We start from the raw sequence: 20041 nt of genomic DNA on the forward strand, positions 1-20041 counted from the left end.
ATGGGGAGCGCATTCCATAACTTAGGCGCCACCGCTGAGAAAGCCCTCTTCCGAGTAACCACGCTCCTAATTTCCTTCACTGAGGGCTCCCGGAGGAGGGCCTCTCCCACTGATCTCAGGGGGCAGCTGGGCATATATGGACGTAAGCGCTCCTTCAGGTAACCAGGACCCAAGCCGTTTAGGGCTTTATAGGTCATCACCAACACCTTGAATTGGGCCCGGACTTCAATGGGGAGCCATTGGCTTGAGTTGGACTTGGGGACTTGAGTTGAGTGTCTCACTCCCAACACTGGTTTCCTGCCTTTTGTGCTATTTGCTTTCACAATGCTAAATGGTTACCTGCCTCTCTTAAGACGTTGTTGTTGTTTAGCAAAGTCATGTCCAACCCATCACTACCCAATGGACAACATTCCTCCAGGCCTTCCTGTCTGGCCCTAACCATCCCCCGAAGTCCACCCAAGCCCACACCCACTGCTCCAGTGACTCCATCTAGCCACCTCATTCTCTGTCATCCCCTTCTTCTTTTGCTGTCAATTGTTCCCAGGATTAGACTCTTCTCCAGGGAGTCCTTCCTTCTCATTAGGTGGCCAAAGTATTTGAGTTTCATCTTCAGTATCTGGCCTTCTAAAGAGCAGTCAGGGTTGATCTCCTCTAGGACTGACTGGTTTGATCACCTTGTGGTCCAAGGGACTCGCAGGAGTCTCCTCCAGCACCACAATTCAAAGGCCTCAATTCTTCAGCTCATTGCCAGAGAGAGTGCAGCTGATTGATATATTGATTTTTAATTATCTGAATTCAGAGAAATGAAGTGAAGCTGCCTGACTTGGATCTATCTATTGAGCAAAACTTGACAATTTTGGACTACTCCATGGACTGAACAATTTAGGCTTAAAGACTTCCTCCTCATCAGATGTCTGAACCATTGGTCAGAAGATAAACTCTTGCTCTCAGACATATACTAAGAGGCTATGACCGGCAAAAGTCTGTGCATTCTATAGAAAGCTCAAATGCAATATCCTGACCATTCGGAACACCAGTAATCCTAAGCGCCATCTTTCGAGCGTGGCTAGATGAAATCTATACCTGTCATGGGAGATAAAACCATGAAAACGAATCGGATCAAACTTACTGAAGAATTCTGCCTGGAACCTCCCTGGTCCGTCCCCTTGTTAAGATCTTCCGGGCAGCAGCAGCTGAGTTCCCTGGCGGTGACTCGGCAAGCAGAGGGAGCGATCCTAGCCCCCCGCCCCCGCTGCACCCCAGGAAAAGGGTCTAAGGTGGAGGTGCGTCTATGCCGCTTGGGCACGCAGCTGGCCGACTGTTCCTGCTCTGCAGCCCGCTCTCAGTATCGCACGAAACGAAACTTAGAGCGGCTTTGCCTGCCTGGTCAGGAGCCCCAGTCAAGGGGGAATCTCAGGAGCCCCAGTCAAGGGGGATCTCGATGGCCACAAACCGAGGCTTTTCAAATGGCCCGCGAAGGGGCCAGGCGCTTTCCCGCAGTAGCCCCGGGTGTTGCAGAGGAGAGGGGAGTTGCTTGCCTCGGACTCGCCGTCGCCTGCCCCAGTGTAAAGAGCCTCGATGTTTAGCCGCCTAATTGCAAACTTTGCACCCAGCTGAGCACAGACTCCTCTTTCAACTGGAAGAGTTGTGAGCTATTCCGACAGCACCTCAGAATAGTTCACTACAGTAACACTAGCCCTGACCCAACTATGTTCGTCTGAAGAGTGCAAAAACGGTGTGGGAGCAGGTATTTTTAAAATTTATATTAGCAGCAGGCTTCCTACTATGTGAAGAAGTGGTGACACTAATAAGCCTGGTTTGCAAACAGGTTCTGGGCTAGTCAATTTCACTCTTGAGGGCTAACCTTGTGGCAGGAAGAAAAGCCTTTTTCCTCCTGCAAAGTAATTTTTAAAAATCCAAATCCAACCATTCTGGAGGCTACACAGAGTCCTCTTTGCACGTGCAGACTGAAAAAAGAAGCTCTAGCATTCCCACCATTCCTCAACCAGCAATGCTGACTGGGACCTGCTGGGAGTTGTAGGCTTTTTCTGGCTAAATAAATTACTATTCTGTTCCTTCTTACTACATCAATTCTAAACTAAAAAGTCCCTGATACTTCAACCTTTCTTCATAGGATAATTCTCACCATATTATTTATTTATTTAGAATTTTTGTATGCTGTCCCATTCGCATGAGCCTCGGGATGGCTTACATATTATATAACAATGTATAGGAAGGGATACAGGAATCTGGAATTATACATTATTTTATATTTTAAACAGTTTTTAAACTATGTTTTTTACATTTTCATACTTTAATCCCAGATTACAGTGCAGCTGGATCATGGCTTGCACTTGCCAGGTATCACCCACAAACCTGGCCTCCTCATCATTCAGGCAGATACCAGATCATTTCAGATAATTTATAATCAAGTTACAAAGCACTGGTTCCAATACAAATTTTGGAGTTTTTGTGTGTGGGGGGAACATTACTATTATCATTGCACATATATGTCCTCAACATTTTATTCTCCCAGAATAACCCTGTGAGGTAGATGAGGCTAGGCTGGGCCTGGTGCAAGCAGGGACTAGAACTTGGCTTTTTAATCACTGCTGTACACATATTTTTTTCTCATGCAGGCCTCTAGTGTGAGAACAGCCTACTTCTACTTTATGCTTCCTATCCTTTGATCAGTTATAAATTCATTACAAGAAATGCTATTAGGGGTGAGTTGTCATCATCATTAGCCATAACAGATGTCAGTGAGAAGAAACATCCGCATGAGGAGTTCTGCTACTCATTTTGTAAACTGTCCAGAGATGTCTGACTATCACGCAGTACGGAAATGAAATATTTAAGGATTATAGGCAGGGTTCTTTAAGTAGGAGGCAAGCAGCAGGTCACCGCCAAAAACCTACACAGCAGTCGAGAGAACGACTCATTGTCTTTAGGTCATCTCCTCGTCTCTGTAGAAAATCCATTTTTAAATGCCCTGAATTAGAAAATGCATGAACTCTGCTCTTAATTTTTTGTATTGCAGAGTGAGATCTGTTGCCTATTCAGAACTACGCCAATCCCCACTGCTTTTAATAGGCTGCTCTCGCTTCCACCCACTTGCGAAAGGAAAAGAATCGAAATAGAAACCAGAAACTCGTCGGTTCCACGCGCCCCCTCCCTTTTCCTCACCCACCACCCCCTCACGCGTCCTCCAGAGGGAGCAGGCGAGCTTGGACTACAGCTCCCGCCATGCCTCGCGGAGCAGCCTCCCGCTCTGGCGGGGGCGCGCGCGGCCTGCTGGGAGGGAGCGGGCCGGCGCCAATGCTCGCTCGCTCGCTCGCTCGCGCGGCGGCGGAGCGGGCGCCCTTTGCGGCTGCTTCCCCATTCATTGCCCTCGCCTTGCTCTCCGCGCTGCCTCCCGTCAGGGCGCCGCCGCCGCCGTCATCATGGAGGCGCTGATCCCGGTCATCAACAAGCTGCAGGACGTCTTCAACACGGTGGGCGCCGACGTGATCCAGCTGCCGCAGATCGTGGTGGTCGGGACGCAGGTGAGGCGGGTGGGCCGGCGGGCGGGCGTGGCCCGGGCCAGGGTGACCTCCGCCGGGGGCGCCGTGCGTTCGCCGCCGCGGGGGCGCGACTCGCAGGAGGCGCTCTCGGTGGCCCTACGCGGGAGGACGGCGGCTTAAGGCTGCCAGCGGGCGTTGGGGTCGAGGGCTCTTTTTTCCCTTTGCGTTGCTCTGGTGTGACGGATGCTTAAACATTTTCTTGCAACTATTAGTAGTAGTAGTAGTAGATGAGTGTGCCAAGGACTTGGCAATCTTCGTGTGGCTTTCTGCTCACAGCCGGCCCTGTTGGAGAACTGCGGCCGAGACCTTGTGGCTCCCAGATCCTTACCCGACTTTGCAGTGTGCTAATCCAATAGCAAGCTTTTTCTTTTTAAGGAGTGATATGTGAATCTTGAAGGCGGGCCATTTTATAGGAGTTTAATTTTTTGTGGTGCCACAATAAATCTGCTTCTGGGATTGCCACAGGACTAATTTTTCTCGTTTTCGTTTTGCATGTGCTGTAGTAGACTTAACCATTCCTTTAGGGTTAGTCAAATTAGAGAAGGCTTTAAAAACAGGCAGAGGCGCTAAACTGAAGCTGGAGGGCATGGCTCTGGCCACCGTGCCTTGGCGGCTCGCTGGCTGTTGGAAAAGGAAGCTGGATTTAGAGCTTGGTCTGAGCCGCTCCGAGGTGGAATATCATGCAAAGTCCTTCTGGCTTGGGAGCCTGTCTGGCCTTGTGCATGCTAATGACTGGTGATGTGTGAGAAATTTTGGCTTCACAGAACCCTAAATATTGGCTTCCCAGGCTATCCCTTTTACAAATGGGGAACATAAGCTGAAGGAGTGTAGTGCTACTTGCTGCATCCAAGTTCTGTTGTGGCACATGTGTTATGAGTTGGGGTGGGTGTGAAAAATTAAAAGGGAGGATAGCAAGGCGGAGGGGTTGAAGGATGTGAAAAATCATTCAGAGAACAGTTTGGAGGCATGTGATACAGTTTTACTGCTGGAAAGAGTCCTGTCTTGTCAGTTGCCTTGGCTGGTTGATAAATAGAAAAGCCTTCAGGGTAAGCTATGCTTTGTTCGTGGAGGATGGGTGTGGTGTCTAAATTGTGATGAAGGAATGATGGCGAAAATCTGAAAACTATGAATGAGTGAGGGATTGAGTCTAGGGCAGCGGTCCCCAACCTTTTTGGCACTAGGGAAGACATTTGGGGAAGTTTTGAGGAAGACAATTTTTCCATGGACTGGAGGTTTTGGGATGATCCAAGCATGTTACATTTATTGTGCATTTCATTTCTATTATTATATTGTAATATATAATGAAATAATTATACAACTCACCATAGTGGGAGCCCTGAGGTTGTCTTTGAACCACTGCCCTGGAAAGCGCCAGGTACCTGGCCCCTGGGCAGAGGGAAACGGGATGCTGCGTGTCTTTTGCTCATTTGACACTCCCGTGGTGTGGGGAGCGCTGTGCAGCTGCCATCTTGGCTGGCTCCCATGTGGGAGAGGACACCTCGGGGAGGTTCAGCAGTGTAGTGGTTACAGTGATGGACTGGGACTTGGGGGAACAACTTCTAGTTCTCACTTGGCCATGGAGTTCACTGACTGAGCTTGGCCCACCCACTCATTCCCAACCTAGCCTACATGCAGGGTTGTTGTGAAGCTAAAACGGAGGGGATTGTGTAAGCTCCCTGTGCCTTGCACACGGGGAAAAAATTATACAAACTTGGGCCAACCACCATTTCTCTCAACCTCCAGATAGGAATTGCAATCCAAGCTATCGTCCTGGGGAATGTAATCTACCCATTTGGAAGGCCACCAAGCTAACCTAACTTACAGGGTCATTGAGAGTAAAATGTGGTAAGTGAAAGCAGGGGTCATGGGGAAAGAAAGAGCTGTGCTGGCCACCTGCTACTCCTTGCGAGGAAAGTCAGCTTTAAGTGTCTCATCAGTTTGCCTGTATTCGGAGCTACCCCGGCCAAAGAAGGCCGCATCTATCTCACCTGGAGGTGCTGCCAGCCTTTCTGCCTTCACTTCCTATCCAGTCTGGCTCATGTGTGCCCACAAGCAAATATCTGACCAGCACCAGCTCAGCTTCTTCTGCTGTCGTATAGTGACCTAAACAAGACCTAAACGAGAAAAAAATGGATAGGCACGCCCTGCCCCCTCATTGCAATCCACCTGCTTCCATTGGTCTAAGTATGAGTCGTTCCACCTTTTTTATTGGAGTGCCTGCCCTGTGCCCGAGCCACTGTTCACACATGCTATTGGATACTGTTAGTTCAGGGACAGCTTGCATTGTCGTCTCACTGGAGAAGCAAGGTGTCTGTCAGAGGGGCTTTAGCCCATTCGAAACAGATTGGATTCGGTTGGTCACAGCACTCTTGATGTTGGTCAGAGTACTTTTGATGTCCTTCTCTTGCACCTTGGTGCAGTGGCAGCCCATGAGTGGAAGGAAGAGGGGAACTGTGGAGGTTATGCTCACCTACTGCTCACCACCTGTTGTGTGGCCTGGTTCCAGTCTGTGGCACAGGGTTGGGGACCTCTGGTCTAGGGAATAAGAGTTAGGGAAATTTATCAGATGTCTCAGGGCCATGAGGTTGAAATTATTAGGTGTGACAGAGTGTCAGGGTCTGGGGAATAGTGCACCAATAGGCTATTATTAGGGCTGTATATGTTCTTCAGCCTTTAAAAACAATCTGTGTGCACACAGTCTGGGCCCTGCTGAGAGTCTGTCACCTTCCTCAGTGAAAATGAGAGAGAGGGAGAGCGCACACACAAAGCAGACAGATGATTCACACACAAACCCAGAGGTCCAATTGCAGATTGTGGTGGCCAGAATGGTGCCTGTGTGCAGGTGAATGTGGATGTGGTTTCAGATATGACTGTTGAGACATAGTCCATGATAGGTTACAATTTGGCCATCATGGGGAAAAGGTTCTCCACCCCTGCTCTGACATTTTAGTAGGACTTATTGACAGATAATGCCATTTTCTAACCCTGTCTAGACGTGTGTTAGTGTTCTTTAAATTTAACTTTTGGATTACTCTTGCTTAGGTCTGTCTTTGCCGTTTGGTCTCACACTGGGATTTTTTTATTCCCATGCAGTTAAAGCATGAAATCACAGCTTACCCTTGAACGTGGCATGATTTTGCTTTCCTCGGTTGTCTCTGCATGCCTTCCTTCTCCATGCTTCTCCTCGTTGCGGGCTTCCTGGATCCTACTCTTCTTTGAAATATGCTCTGTTGAACTTCAGTGACCTAATTTTTATTCTCCGTAGACATGGTTTAGGCCTACTTAGAAAGCATTTCCCAGTTAGAACAGGAGCAACATTATACAGATGGCCTTGCATTGCTTTTTCAGCTATATTCTAAGCTGATTAATTTTTAATACTAGAATCCTTTTTTTAAATTTGGGAGTTCCATTTAGTGTCTGAGAGAACTAGAACACTTTCTAGGATGCTGTGAGGAAACTAAATGAACATTTTGTTGATGTGGCCTTCTCCTGAATGGATGCTTTTGAGGAATTGCACTCTGGTCATGTTATATTGATGGAATGCCATGCATGTGAGGCCTACCCGGTTTTCCTGAAGCATGGCAAGCATGTTCCAAGCATTTGAGAAGAGTAGGTCACCTGCTCATACCTTTTATCTTTTGGCACAAGGATGTTGTATCACAGCCTTCATTTCCATTGCCCAGTTGGATGAGTTCTTCCATCAGCAATGGGATGCAACAGAGCGGATAAGATGGGCTAGGTCGGGTTGATACCGCCTGTCTGTGTGAGTCAGTGCAAGAGCCAGGATCGGCAAGCTCTTAGAAACACAGTTGTGGATGGAGATGAGATGGAAGCATCGCAGGACTGAAGAAGAGCTTATTCTTGGATGGCCATGGAGCACGCCGCAGTGGCGCAGACTGATGTGCCTGCCATGTTGTAGGAGCATAGGTGGGCACATCAGAGGTGGCATACAGCATCATAACTCAGGCTTGCTTCATTTGCATGGGAAAGGATGGTGCTGCAGTTATACCAGCCAGCGTGTCATCAGTTCAGTGCTTTGTTGTTCTTTGCCAAATGACACTGTAAGTGGTATATAATGGAAGCAACGGCTCTGCAAGTATCAGAGAGTTCAACAGGCTGCCTGTAATGTTGCTTGAAGAGTCACGCTTGGGTTTGTTTCGTGGCTGACGTGTTTATCTCTGTGTTTTCCTTCTTATCATTGTCATGCATGACTCAGGATGGAACTCAGTCTTGTGGGTATGTATGCACTGAGGAGAGATCTCTGCATGGACTTCATAAACTGGAATTAGACGCTTGCCAGGAAAATCAGGGATTGTTCTGGTCGGCAAAAATTATAAAATGAGACAGGAAATATAATTTCTTTAATGGGAATAAAGGGAGGAATGATGGGTCTGTAGCTAGGGAACTGAGACCAGTTGAGATCAAAGGCTAGAAGCATCCATGTCAGTGTGTGCTCTTGCCAGAGAGCTCTATGGTGTTTTCATACCAGCCATGGTAAATGGCAGTCCTGTGTCCAGATGATCAGAGAAGCCATTGTGAAGTGTGCAAACAAACCTTAGAACAGTTGGTCAGTTCTCACTAATCCTAACCCTACTGAACAGGAATTTCAGAATTGGGTCTGAGTGGTACAGCAGACCCGTAACAGGAAGATTTTTCCATGGCTTCTCATGTTTTGTGAACCTGCCCATATTTTATGGTTGATAAGATGTTAAGAAGAGCTCTGATGGGTCCAGTGAAAAAATAGGTCTGGCCAGCCTCCTGCTTTTGTGAGTGGCCAGCTGCAAGTGGGAATTGATAGCCCTGATTCTCTCCAGTTGGTGCTGGAAATTGGCTTTCAGAGACGTCTGAACAAGGAGGTCCCATTTTGTCTTGTTGCCAAATGATACCTTTGGAATGTATTACATTTGCTTAATCCTTTTATGTTTTGGGGCACTGAATTCCAATAAATGAAGTATGCTCTATGTGAAGAAATATTTTCTTATGTCTGTCCTGAATCAACTACTAGTCAATTTAAAAGGGTGACCTCCAATGTAGCAGTTAGGACATGAATATCCTGCCTTTTTGCTACTTTTTGTTTATTCTTATATTTTTAGCAATACTTTGTCATTACATTTGTATTCTGACTTTTTTTCCTCTTGCAAGATGCTCAAGGCAGCTAACATGCTTCCTCTCTCCATTTTATCCTCCCAACAACCTTGTGAGGTAGGCTGGGGTAAGAGTCTGATACGGGCACTAAGTTACCCAATGAGTCTCGTGGCTGAGTGTGGACTAGAACCTGAGTCCAACAATCTTAACTGTTACATTTTATTGGTTCTCAGTATTGATGGCAGATTTTTCTTCTTGCTTGCCTTATTGTTAGTCAACTCTCTTCTCCTTGGATAAATCTCACTTTTGTTTATAGGAATCTTCCCACACTTTGATAATTTCTTTATTTATTCTTTTTAGTCATGCTGGCATCCTCTTGGACTCATTTATCATTCATTAGAAAAGATACAGTTGATAAATTACAACTGCTTTTAATTCCTGGAGAAGAAAAGCACTGCAGAGGGAAAGAAAAGGGTTTTCTTTCCGAACATGGAAATGTTATTTGTTCTGTTTGGCTCTTTAACCCATTTCATTCTTAAATACGTTTTCCATTTTAAAAGCTGATGCAGGGTATCCAAAACAAAAATGAAATGAAAGCTTGTACTTGTGTGGTATCCTGCAAACCTAAAGTGATTTCTAAAATGGGTTGCTGTGTGCTGCAATGAGAGACCTGGGATCTACAGAACAGGCACTGGTTGTGTTGATGTGTTGCTTGCTTCATCCATAGAAACTGTTGACCCAGATTAGACATGTCATGGGGCACCACTGTGGATTTCCAGCAACCCATTTCTTAGGGTGGGGAATAACATTTACAATATCTTAACCCGTCCTGCATATTTTAGGCTTTTTTCCAAGTTACTTAGAACATCAGCCATCCAGAAGTGTTGAAGTACAGCTGTTGCCATTCCTTGCCAGCATGTCCTTTGGGCACCTTGAAAGTGGGGGTGCAGCACTTTTGGTAAGGTGCCAGGTTGAGCAGGTTTGCCTTAGTAGGACAGCCACAGTCCACAACGAATCCCTGGCCAAAAAAATGCTTATTCTGCTTTTATACATACTTACATGGGTAATGGATATATATATCTGCAATGCATACCACTTTCTAGCAGTTGAGCTGCAAAAAAAGCAGACTAAATATCCAAATAGTATCCATTGAAATATTAAAGTGTTATAAGTCCTGCAATCCATTACATTATAGGAGACGAATGTTTACCTTTGCAGTGTTGTAATGTCAGTCTTTTAACTGTCAAGAGGGCATGGAGAATCCATTATGCTGCCTGTTCATTAATTTCTGTGAAACATGAATTTTTTAAAGCTCTTGTAGAATAAGATGTAGCCTGTTCTTATTATCCCACTGCATTTTTTTCCCCCTTGTGAGGAACCTGAGGCAGCTTACATTGGTCTATTTTATCTTCACAAGAACAACAACCCTGTGAAGTAGATTGAGCTGAGAGTAAATGCCTGTCCCAGTCACCCAGTGAACTTCATGGTCAAGTAAGGACTAGAACCTGGTTCTCCTGGATCCCCAGTGCAGTGCTATAACCACCACACCGCACTGATCCTCAGTGATCTATAGGTGCAATAGGTAGACAACAAAGTGGTCATCAGTGATTAGACATTTGGTGGTAGTCCTCACAACAGTTTCCCAAATTCCCTATTTGGATTCCCAAGATTCAAAAGGTTGGAAGCTCCTTCTATATACCTGTTGTCCATCATGAAACTGTTGGAGAAATTATGTATGTATATATTTAAGGCTTTTATAAACAGTTCAATTAGCAACAGCTCTCAGAACAGGGTACAAATAGAACTTTTTTTCCCTGTGCATCTATGATCCTAACAAATAACTTTAGAGATCAAAATACTTCTGAGAAAGATGGTATCTGAAAAGGGCTCCTAATGGTGTGTAGCCACCAAGTCTTTTCTGTAACCAAGTATGTGGTTATTAGTCATCATCAAGTGGCAGCTAGGATCATAGTGGCGCTAATGGGAAAATGCTGTCTGATTTTATTTATATTCCCTCCATATGACCTGCATACTATCACATAAAATTTGATTCTTTGTTAAATTAATGACATTATTTTGAGCAAAATGAGATACCCTAAAGATTAACTGGAAAAGGTTTATTCTGTGGGTTCATGGGTGACTTGCTTTGCACAGGCCAGTAAAGGTTTATATTTAATAGAAAATATCAACCAAGAGCAAAGAACAGAACCAGGAGCACTTCTGTCTTGTTTTCTGAGCTGTTACCAGTTCTGTTATCAGAAAAGTTTTGCCTGATCTCTTTTTATATAGATAAGAAAGATCAGACAATTATTGATCTTAATCTGATAATTAGAGAAAAGGCATCTGGACCTCTGAGGTTTAATTTTATTTGAGTGAGGTGTCTTTGTGTACTTGCCAGTTTCATTTGCTTGAAATATCCTCAGGCCTGTTTTATGTTGTGTGTCTTCTGCCTCACTGGAACCTCTTCTGTTATTAAGAAAACGGCATTTTTTCCCTTCAGCAGCTCCTGGTGGAGAGATATCTTGGAGGTTGTGTTTATGTGCCTTGGTAGGAGAGGAGTGCTTATTTAGAAACAAAGCTAGAAAATCAGAAAATGTTAAAGCTAGCCAGTCTCTACAAACCCTGATGAAATTGCTCTCCTGGGTTTGGATGATGCGACAGCCTGCCATGGATTGAACATCTGTTAGAGCATGTCATGGACTGTTCTGTTATCCAAAATAAGCCATCTGTGTGAAATGGTCTGGGTTTTGGTTGATATGACTTGGCAATCTGACATGGCTAGTTACCTACAATGGGCTGTCCTGTTGTGAGAACCCATTGACTGACTTAAATATTGCTTATTTTTGATAAAGGAAAAACCATGTCTTCAATTTTGTTTAGAATCTGAATATATAGATAGTGCCAGATCCATTATTTTTACAGCAAAATGGATTAATTCCACAATTAATTCACAATATTTTGGGTCAGTTCTAAGTACATATCGGTTGCATTTTCAAAGTGTTTGAATACGTTGCAAACCAATGTGTGTTAAGTGATACAGCAGTTAGAATATATATTGTTTTAGAAAAAAATTGAATCACAGTATGCAGAATTTGGTTTAAATCCGTGTGTTATGAGTTAAATTGGTGATTTAAGCTGTCTTAAATTCACTCTAGTGGAAAATCATGCTGAGCTTTTTTGACTCCTGCTTAGCTTATGTTGGACGGGCAAAGTCATGCTTCAAGTATTTCAGTTCCTGGTCTATTATATATTGGAGTTTGTCTTGATGACCTGCCTTTACTACTAGTGAAAAATTAGTTGCAGAAGTGGTAAAATGCCTCTCTCAGCTGCAGTCAACCTGTACACTACAATCAACCTCAGAGGCCTTCATCCAAGTGCCAGCCCGGAGGAAGGCTTGGAGGGTTGTAACAATAGAGAGGGCCTTCTCAGTTGTGGCTCCTTGACTGAAACAGTCTCCCCACTGAGACCTGCCTGACACGAAGTCTGTCAACCTTTCAGCACCATGTTAAGGCAGCCATCTGTGCTGAAGCATTTAATGCTCTCTAAGGCTGTCTAATGGCTTATGGGGATACCGATGTCTGGCATTTTTAACAGGTCCATTTTGTTAAATAGGCAAGCATTTTATACAAGTATAAATACTAAGTATTTTAAATGTTTTTAAAATATATTGTTTTAACATTTTAAAATTGCTTTTAAATTCTGCATTATTTAACATGGTTGTTTTATATTGCACCATGGTAGTGTACAGGAACTGTTGTCAATCACCTGAGACCTTTGGCTATTGGATGCATAAAAGTTAAATAAACCAAGCAAGCAAGCAAGCAGGCAAAATCTACCTGCATGGGAAGTGATCAGATTGATCTTAGGCCCTGGGATACTGCTGACTGGCATCTAGGTTAATCTTGTTTTATTAAGATCTGCTGTGTTTTTGTTAAACTAATACCTGGTCACTTTTACTAGAATTGGTAGGAAATCCTTGCTATGGAAAATTGGGGTGCAATCCTATGGATATTAGATGAAAAAAAGATCTACTGTTCCCAACATGCTCTATCTAGCATGACTAGCTGGGGAATTCTGGGAACTGTAAGACTTTATTCCCATCTAAACATGCATAGCACTGTGCCTTAGTGACTTTTTCCTCTCCCACTTTCCTTCTACAAGCAGGTCATGGCATGCTTTGCATCTGTTCTCTGGTTAATCCACTTACTTTCTATTTATACTTCTGTGAAATACACAGATTTATATACCACTTTTTGACCACAAAGGCCTTCAGCAGGGTTTACAACAAAATCACTGTAAAAGATCATAACATCAAAACAGAAGAATTCACAAAATATGCACAAGCACTTGCCATACTTCATTTGGTACTAAAATGAGAAGTAATCTCTGCCTGGCAGAATAACCATGTAAGTATTGGAGCAGGAAAGCCAGCTTTGAACCCCTTTCCCTGTTGTCCTCACCCTTTCAGCATTGAAGAGTGGGGCTCCTTGGCTATACTGAGAGAGTCTTTCAATTTGGGACCCTTTCAGCCTCAAGCCATGCTCCCATCCAAGGGAAAGCTTCATACCAGCCCTGCAAAGCAATGGAAGGTCATAGCCTTTTAAAGAAGACATGGAGGAAGGGTACGGACCCCGAGGCTAGCAGAGTGTTGGATGCTTTGACCATCTCAAAGAGACAAGAGTACTCTTTGTCCAGAGCCTTTACTGATTTTTTTTTTTAAATTAACAGTCTCAGTACAGCAGATCTGGTGAATTTGCTGGAGAAGCTTTGAGTTCATCCTCGTTTTGTTTCCTTCCAAGAGACTTTTCCTGTTCTGGTCTGCATGTTGTGGAAAGCAGCAAAGTGAAACTGACACTAATTAGCTGTTCCTGCTAAACATTCCCTACTTCTTGAAGGTTTCTGATATGGAGCCCTTGAATGATTTTTGAGAGCATCCTGCAGGGATGAATTTGCATTTGTCCATTCGAACATGCTGGGCACAGACATGCTGCTTTAGGTTGTGCAGGACATTGATTTATTATTGACACTTCTGTTCTACCTTATCAACTTGAAAGTCATCAACATGGGGCATCCAAAAGATGGACTTCTGCTGTTTCACCCATTCTTCCTGTTAAGGTAGCCTTGCATCAGTTTTATTTTCTCACCTCTGTAACAGTTTTGGGGCAAGGGGAAATAAATCTAAGCTAACCAATGTGCCTAGATTCTACTGAATTTGTTTTTCTTATTCACAGCAAGAAAGCCCAGAAATCATTGCAGTGGTCAGAGCCTCTGCCCTTCTTTAAATGTCTTGGAGGGCATAATCCTGTGTCCTCTGTCCTCAGTACACATCAGCTTCTGAACTCCGGGTCCTTCATCTAGATATCCATTTCCCGCTGTGTAGATGAAGCACCATGGAAGGAAAGGTGTTGTGGTTTCATTTGGATATGGCCTAAGCTTTCAGCTGCAGCCTCCTTTCTCCTCTAACCCCATGATGCACCTATTTAGCTCTCTCCAAAGTTGCTTTCCAACCTCAGAGAGGCAGCCAGTATGGTTCTTTCTGCACTGGCTGCAAGGATGTCAGGGCAGGGGTTCTGAGTCAGAGTCTCAGTTCCAAGCTCATAGAAGTGTGGAACTGAGTGTCCAACTAATCCTATGTCCTCCCAGGAAATGTCAGATGAACATCTGTTTGTGCCTTAGCACAATGACAAGCAAGATATAGGTGAATGTGGCTATGAGTTCTTGCTTGTTCTTGCCTTTTAAGAGCTGCTCGTTAATAGCAATGAGGAAAGAACAGTTACTTATTGTAGCTCCATTAGACTAGCAGCGTTTGTTTGTTTGGAGTTAAGGTATTGCTGGAGAGGAGCTGGTAGTGAGAGATGAATGCTAGAAGGTTTACAGGCTGAATCTGTGCACATTTACTTGGAGTCCCACTGGGGCCAGTGGGAGTGTCCTGAGGAACTTGCATAGGATTCTACCCTGCAGAGAGAACTTCATAAACTGGGAGAGTTGTTGCAAGCAATCTTTGTACAACACTTTTGTGTACAGTATGGGGAGGAGGAGGGGAGGTTTGGGGTTCTGTGATAAATTCTAAGTAAAATCCAAATATAAACATCAGCAAGCAATAAGATGAGAAGCAAAAATAATTGTCTGGCACAGATCACAAAAGATTCAAAACTTTCTCAGATAGCAAGGGTTTGGACCTTGTTGGACACTTGCAGGCATCTATGTGGAGGGATTTCTTCTGAGAGATCCTACTCCTTGGTGTTACACATTACAAGCATATCTCTCAGAGAAGGGATCCAGACCAGGGAAACACTGGCAGGTACAGATGAAGTGTTCAATACCAGGCCAGGCCCAGGCCATTCAGGGCTTTGAAAGTTAAATATAGTACTTGGAATTGAGCCTAGAAGCTAACTTTGTATCAGTACAGTTTGTGCAAAAATTGAGTTAACATTGGAACAACATTGTATGGATGAGGATACAAGAAAACCAGAGTTAAGGGGGTAAAAATTAAACACTGTACAAAATTCTTTGATACAAAATCTGAAATAACTTATATGATAAGACTGACTAAAGACCTATTCAGTGAAAATGTTGAAAATGGTTACAGAATTGGGCAATGAATTTTGATGCACTCACTTCATCAGTGGCCTGAAACAAATCACTCAGCTTTGGTCTCTGCCATATAAACCTTTAGATGGAGGATGACTAAACAGTTTCCTTCTGTGACTGGATACTCACCAGGGGTTTTGAAATTTCAGGAGAGCTGAGAAGAAAGACATTTTAGTATAGTTTTATGCAAAAGATTTTTGCAAAAACTCCCTTGACAACCACATGGAAAAATAATGTTGTTTGCTTAGAAAGTTGGGTCATAGAATGTTGACAGATTTTTACTTTATTTGTTATAAAATAGGCTATTATGTTGGTGGTGTTTGATTTTGTATTATGGAATCCTGCAAGGTGTTTATATTTTTCTCCACTTAACTATGGATTTTGATGACTGTAATAGTTATATGATTGATTTATTGGAATTGGTGCAGATGGTGCCCCATACTTGGCTGCCCGGAGATACTCTTCACCACCACCAAAACCTGGACAACCATGTTCTAGGCAGAGTCCAGGAGTACATGCAGACTGCAAGCCTGAATCCTGGAGTGTAACCATCCCCAATGCAGGCTGAATCCCTCTTCCCTGATCTGTCATTATAGTAACCAGGAGTACTTCTGTCTTGTATAGATTGAGCTTCAGTTTCTTTATCCTCATGCAGTCCATTAGTGACATCAGTCAACAGTCTAGAACAGCTTCCTTGGCTTCAAATGGAAGAGAGAAATAAGAGCTGGATGTCATCAGCATACTGGTGGCACCAAATCCCCAAACTCTAGACCTTCTCTCCTAGTGGTTTCATAGATATGTTAAGTCCAAGAGAAATCCCTCAGCACTACATTCTGAGGCTGCACTTCCAAGAAGGACCAGAGCCACTGTATGACAGTGCCTTCCATTTTGGACAGATGCCCCAGAAAGATGCTATAGTTGATGATATCAAAAGCCATTAAGAGTTCCAGAAAAAACATCAGGGACACACTTCTCTTGTGCAATTCCTGGCATAGATTGTCCAGCAAGAATTCCAAAATACATTCTGTCCTATAGAGTGGTCTGCCTCCTCTTGCTACCTATTGGTAACAGACCCTGGATTACCTAACCAAGTACCAGTTGGTGAGTCTGCAGATGCATTAATGGCAGAGAAGTGCAATGCTTTTGCTGGCCTCATTGCCAGGAAGTAGGCTTTTAAATGAGCTGTAGGCCGTGTTCTGTCATATGGACCATAGTTGTGTGTTTTCTACCAATGTCCATGTGGTCAGTGTCCCACTTGCTTCATTGCTTGCTGTGCCCTGGAAGACCAAGGAGCTCATTTGGCTCTGCTCTGTGGTAGAGGACACTCAGAAGCAATCTAACTACCTGGGCCATTTCTCCTTTCCAGAGGACAACCAGGACCAGCAGTATTATCCCCTGAGATGACAAGAATAAGCCCTCAGGAAAGCCCTCAAAAAACCATCCAGATCCATTAGTCTTTATTGGTGGATCATCTTAATCGGCCCTTTGCCAGAGGCTCAGCAAATCTTAGAATTCTGAAGTTTCTAGAATAGACTTGCCATGATGATCCACATTTTTCTGAAATTTGGTATTTGCTTCTAATACGTCCATCAGGATTACAATTTAGTACTTGCGAAGAAGGATTAGTAACATGTAATGGTGGGTTAGCATCAGTGTCCCTCACATTTTAATGTTGGCTTGTTTGCTGCGTGTCCTGGGGCCAATTGTGATGCTATTTCTTCCTCTCTGCTTCTATGCCCTGTACGACTGTGAACACTTCTGGTCTGATGTACTTCCTCTTCTGCTCTGCAGCCACATCTAGAAGATAACAGTAGCACCAGGAGAATCTGTGAAGTTTCTAGTGTATGTTGGAAGCCATCATGCCTGGCAGAAAATTATGCTTAAATCTTTCTCCTTAATATAGAAGACATTCAAGTGCAGGGCTTTTTGCTGAAGTGATGCAGTGAAAGCAGAATCACAAACAAGACTGGGAAATCTTGATCTGTTTCAGTAGTCCATCCTTTCTTTATCTGCCCCTCTCCCCGATATTTTGGATTTCATTTCCATTGGCCAGCAGCCAGTATGGTGATTAGCCAGGAATGCTGGGATTATAGGCCAGAATGCCTATAGAAGGCCTAGCTGGGAAGGCTGCAGTAGGCAATTCTGCCCATTTAAAAGGATGGCCTTTTGTGGGGAAGATTCATATTGACCTCTGCCTTGGATCTGTGAGCCATCAAACCCTGTAGTTTGTTTAATGCTGCTGGAACAGTGGAATGAATATTTACCTCTGTGGTTTGTTTTCATTTTCAGAGCAGTGGCAAAAGTTCAGTGCTGGAAAGTCTGGTAGGGAGGGACCTACTCCCAAGAGGCACTGGGATTGTCACCCGGAGACCCCTCATCCTGCAGCTGGTGCATGTTTCAGCAGAGGATCGTCGGAAAACAGCTGGAGATGAAAATGGTAAGGGCTGCTTGTAATGGGATTTGCTCCTTAAAAAGAAAAGGCCGATCACTTCTCATTCTCATGCAGTCAAGCTAAGCAAAGATACAGCCCTCATTGGAGACTCTGCCATGTCCTTTGGACATTTTCCTCTTTTTCTGTAACCCAGTGAAAAACCACAATTGCCATGGACTGCAACTTCCTGTACAGCAATCTTACACGAACAGGTTCCTCACTCTTCATGTGATATAACAGTGACCTTCGTAGTGTTTTTAGCTAGCTCATATCTAAAGGGGTGTGCGCATGCGTGCGGCCGTGTGTGTATGTGTTACTAGGGTCATGACTTCAGGGGGTGGGAGGGAGGCCCCATCACTTCCTGGTTGAATCGTGCTTTAGAGTTGGCAAAGCATTTCATGAATAATCTCTCAATCTACCTCAAACAGCTCTGTAAGGTATGGCAGTATTTTTACACTGTAAAAGGTGGGGATGTAATTAGAAGCTGAGAGATGAATGGTTTGCTTAACAGCTCAGTTCTGTGCAAATTTTAACAGAAAAAAGCCTACAACTCCCAGCTGACTGAGGCACACTGGCAGTTGTGGGCCTTATTTCTGTCTAATCTGGCTTAGGATTGCTCCTATGGCTGCCTAGTGCAGAAGCCGGCAAAGATGTGTCAGTGGATGAAAGAAAAATTGCCAAAGAGACAGAGTGGCCGGGAGTTACTGTGGTGAGTAAATGCAGGTAGACTACTGCATTATTTGTGGTAGAATGCAATCCCAAAGCAAGAATAGGAATCCCAGCCTTAAAACAGTAGGATTTCAGTCAATATGATCTGAGAACCGCTGTGCTCCTGTTGCTGTAGTGATTCTCCCATCCATGTTGAAAAAATATTATTCTGAGATGAGAAAATTATTTTTCCAGGAATTGGATGGACTTCATATGCTGGGTGATGGCCTATATCAGTGGTGGCGAACCTATGGCACCCGTGCAACAGTGGGCACACAGAGCCCTCTCTGTCGGCATGAGAGCCAAGTCAACCTAGCATCAAACCAGCACCTGAGCATCGGATACCAGCGCAAATAGGGGACACGCATATGCTCAGAAAGGAGTAGCAGCTCCAGGAAATGACATCACGGGCTGCAACTCATTAGCTGCGATTCGTCCGAGCTTTCACATAGGCAGTCAGTGCACTGCCACGGATATACATGTATGCTAGGACTGGCTGTGAGTTGTTTTTCTAAACTAAAACCTTAGTTTTAAGGTTTGATTGGAGTTTTGGCACTTTGTGACAAATAAATGGGTTTTGGGTTGCAGTTTGGGCACTCGGTCTCAAAAAGGTTCGCCATCACTAGGTTCAGGTTAGAAAAACAAGGTTTTCTACCATGATTTTGATGGATGGAAAATGTTTGGAATGGGCAGAAATGGTGGGCAGTGCCGAAAAAGCTACTCAAGAAAGGAATTTTCAAAATTGCATTATTTTCAATGGAAGGTTACCCCTATTTTAGAGTTAGGGGTGTGCCCCAGTGTAGGGTTAGGGTTTAGAAAACGAGGTGTCCTGGCTTAATTTTGATGGTTGGAATGTGGTTGGAATTGGCAGAATTGATGAGCAGTGCCGAAAAAGCTGCTCAAAGAAGGCTTTTTCAAAATTGCATTATTTTCAATGGAAGTTTACCCCTATATTAGGGTTAGGGGTGTGCCCCAGTGTAGGGTTAGGGTTTGGAAAATGAGGTGTCCTGACTTAATTTTGATGGTTGGAATGTATTTGGAACGGGCAGAAATGATGAGAAGTGCCGAAAAAGCTACTCAAGGAAGGCTTTTTCAATATTGCATTGTTTTTAAAGGAAGTTTACCCCTATATTAGGATTAGGAATGTGCACCAGTTTAGGGTTAGGATTAGGAAAATGAGGTGTCTTGGCATGATTTTGTTGGTTAGAATGTGTTTGGAATGGGCAGAAAGGATGAGCAGTGCTGAAAAAGCTGCTCAAAGGAGGCATTTTCCAAATTGCATTATTTTCAATGGAGGTTTGCCCGTATATTAGGGTTAGGGTTGTGCCCCAGGGTAGGGTTAGGGTTTGGAAAAGGAGGTGTCCTGGCATGATTCTGATGGTTGGAATGTGTTTGGAATGGCCAGATATGAAGAGCAGTGCCGAAAAAGCTACTCAAAGAAGGCATTTTCAAAATTGCATTATTTTCAAACCCTAACCCTGCCCTGGTTCACACCTCTAACCCTAATATAGGGGTACACTTCCATGGAAAATAATGCGATTTTGAAAAAACCTTCCTTGAGCAGCTTTTTCGGCACTTCTCATCATTTCTACCCATTCCAAACACATTCCAACCATCAAAATGATGCCAGGACACCTCGTTTTACAATCCTAACCGTACCCTG

General features: G+C 44.1%; 2 protein-coding genes across 9 annotated transcripts in view; one reads left to right on the forward strand and one right to left on the reverse strand.

The window, feature by feature from the left end:
* DHX58 (DExH-box helicase 58) overlaps window positions 1–1329 on the reverse strand; it is a 30175-nt gene extending 28846 nt beyond the window's left edge. For all 3 annotated transcript variants that reach the window (XR_006415103.1, XR_006415102.1, XM_044433966.1), the window contains exon 1: window positions 1130–1329. The gene's annotated coding sequence lies outside the window, so the exon portion shown is untranslated. The remainder of the gene's footprint in view (window positions 1–1129) is intronic.
* Window positions 1330–3319: 1990 nt separating this feature from the next.
* DNM1L (dynamin 1 like) overlaps window positions 3320–20041 on the forward strand; it is a 43575-nt gene continuing 26853 nt past the window's right edge. The window contains exons 1-2 of one of the 6 annotated variants that reach the window (XR_006415101.1): window positions 3320–3545; window positions 17529–17676. Coding sequence is in view for 5 of the 6 variants with exons in the window: in XM_044433953.1 (XP_044289888.1) it covers window positions 3444–3545; window positions 17529–17676 (250 nt within the window). In the remaining variant the exon portion in view is untranslated. Of the gene's footprint in view, window positions 3546–17528; window positions 17677–18291; window positions 18877–20041 lie in introns of those variants that run through there. The other 5 variants (XM_044433953.1, XM_044433952.1, XM_044433954.1 and 2 more) reach the window with 5 other exon arrangements.

This window comes from Varanus komodoensis, unplaced genomic scaffold (assembly GCF_004798865.1).
Source record: "Varanus komodoensis strain SLA01 unplaced genomic scaffold, ASM479886v1 scaffold27, whole genome shotgun sequence".
Classification (NCBI taxonomy): domain Eukaryota; kingdom Metazoa; phylum Chordata; class Lepidosauria; order Squamata; family Varanidae; genus Varanus; species Varanus komodoensis.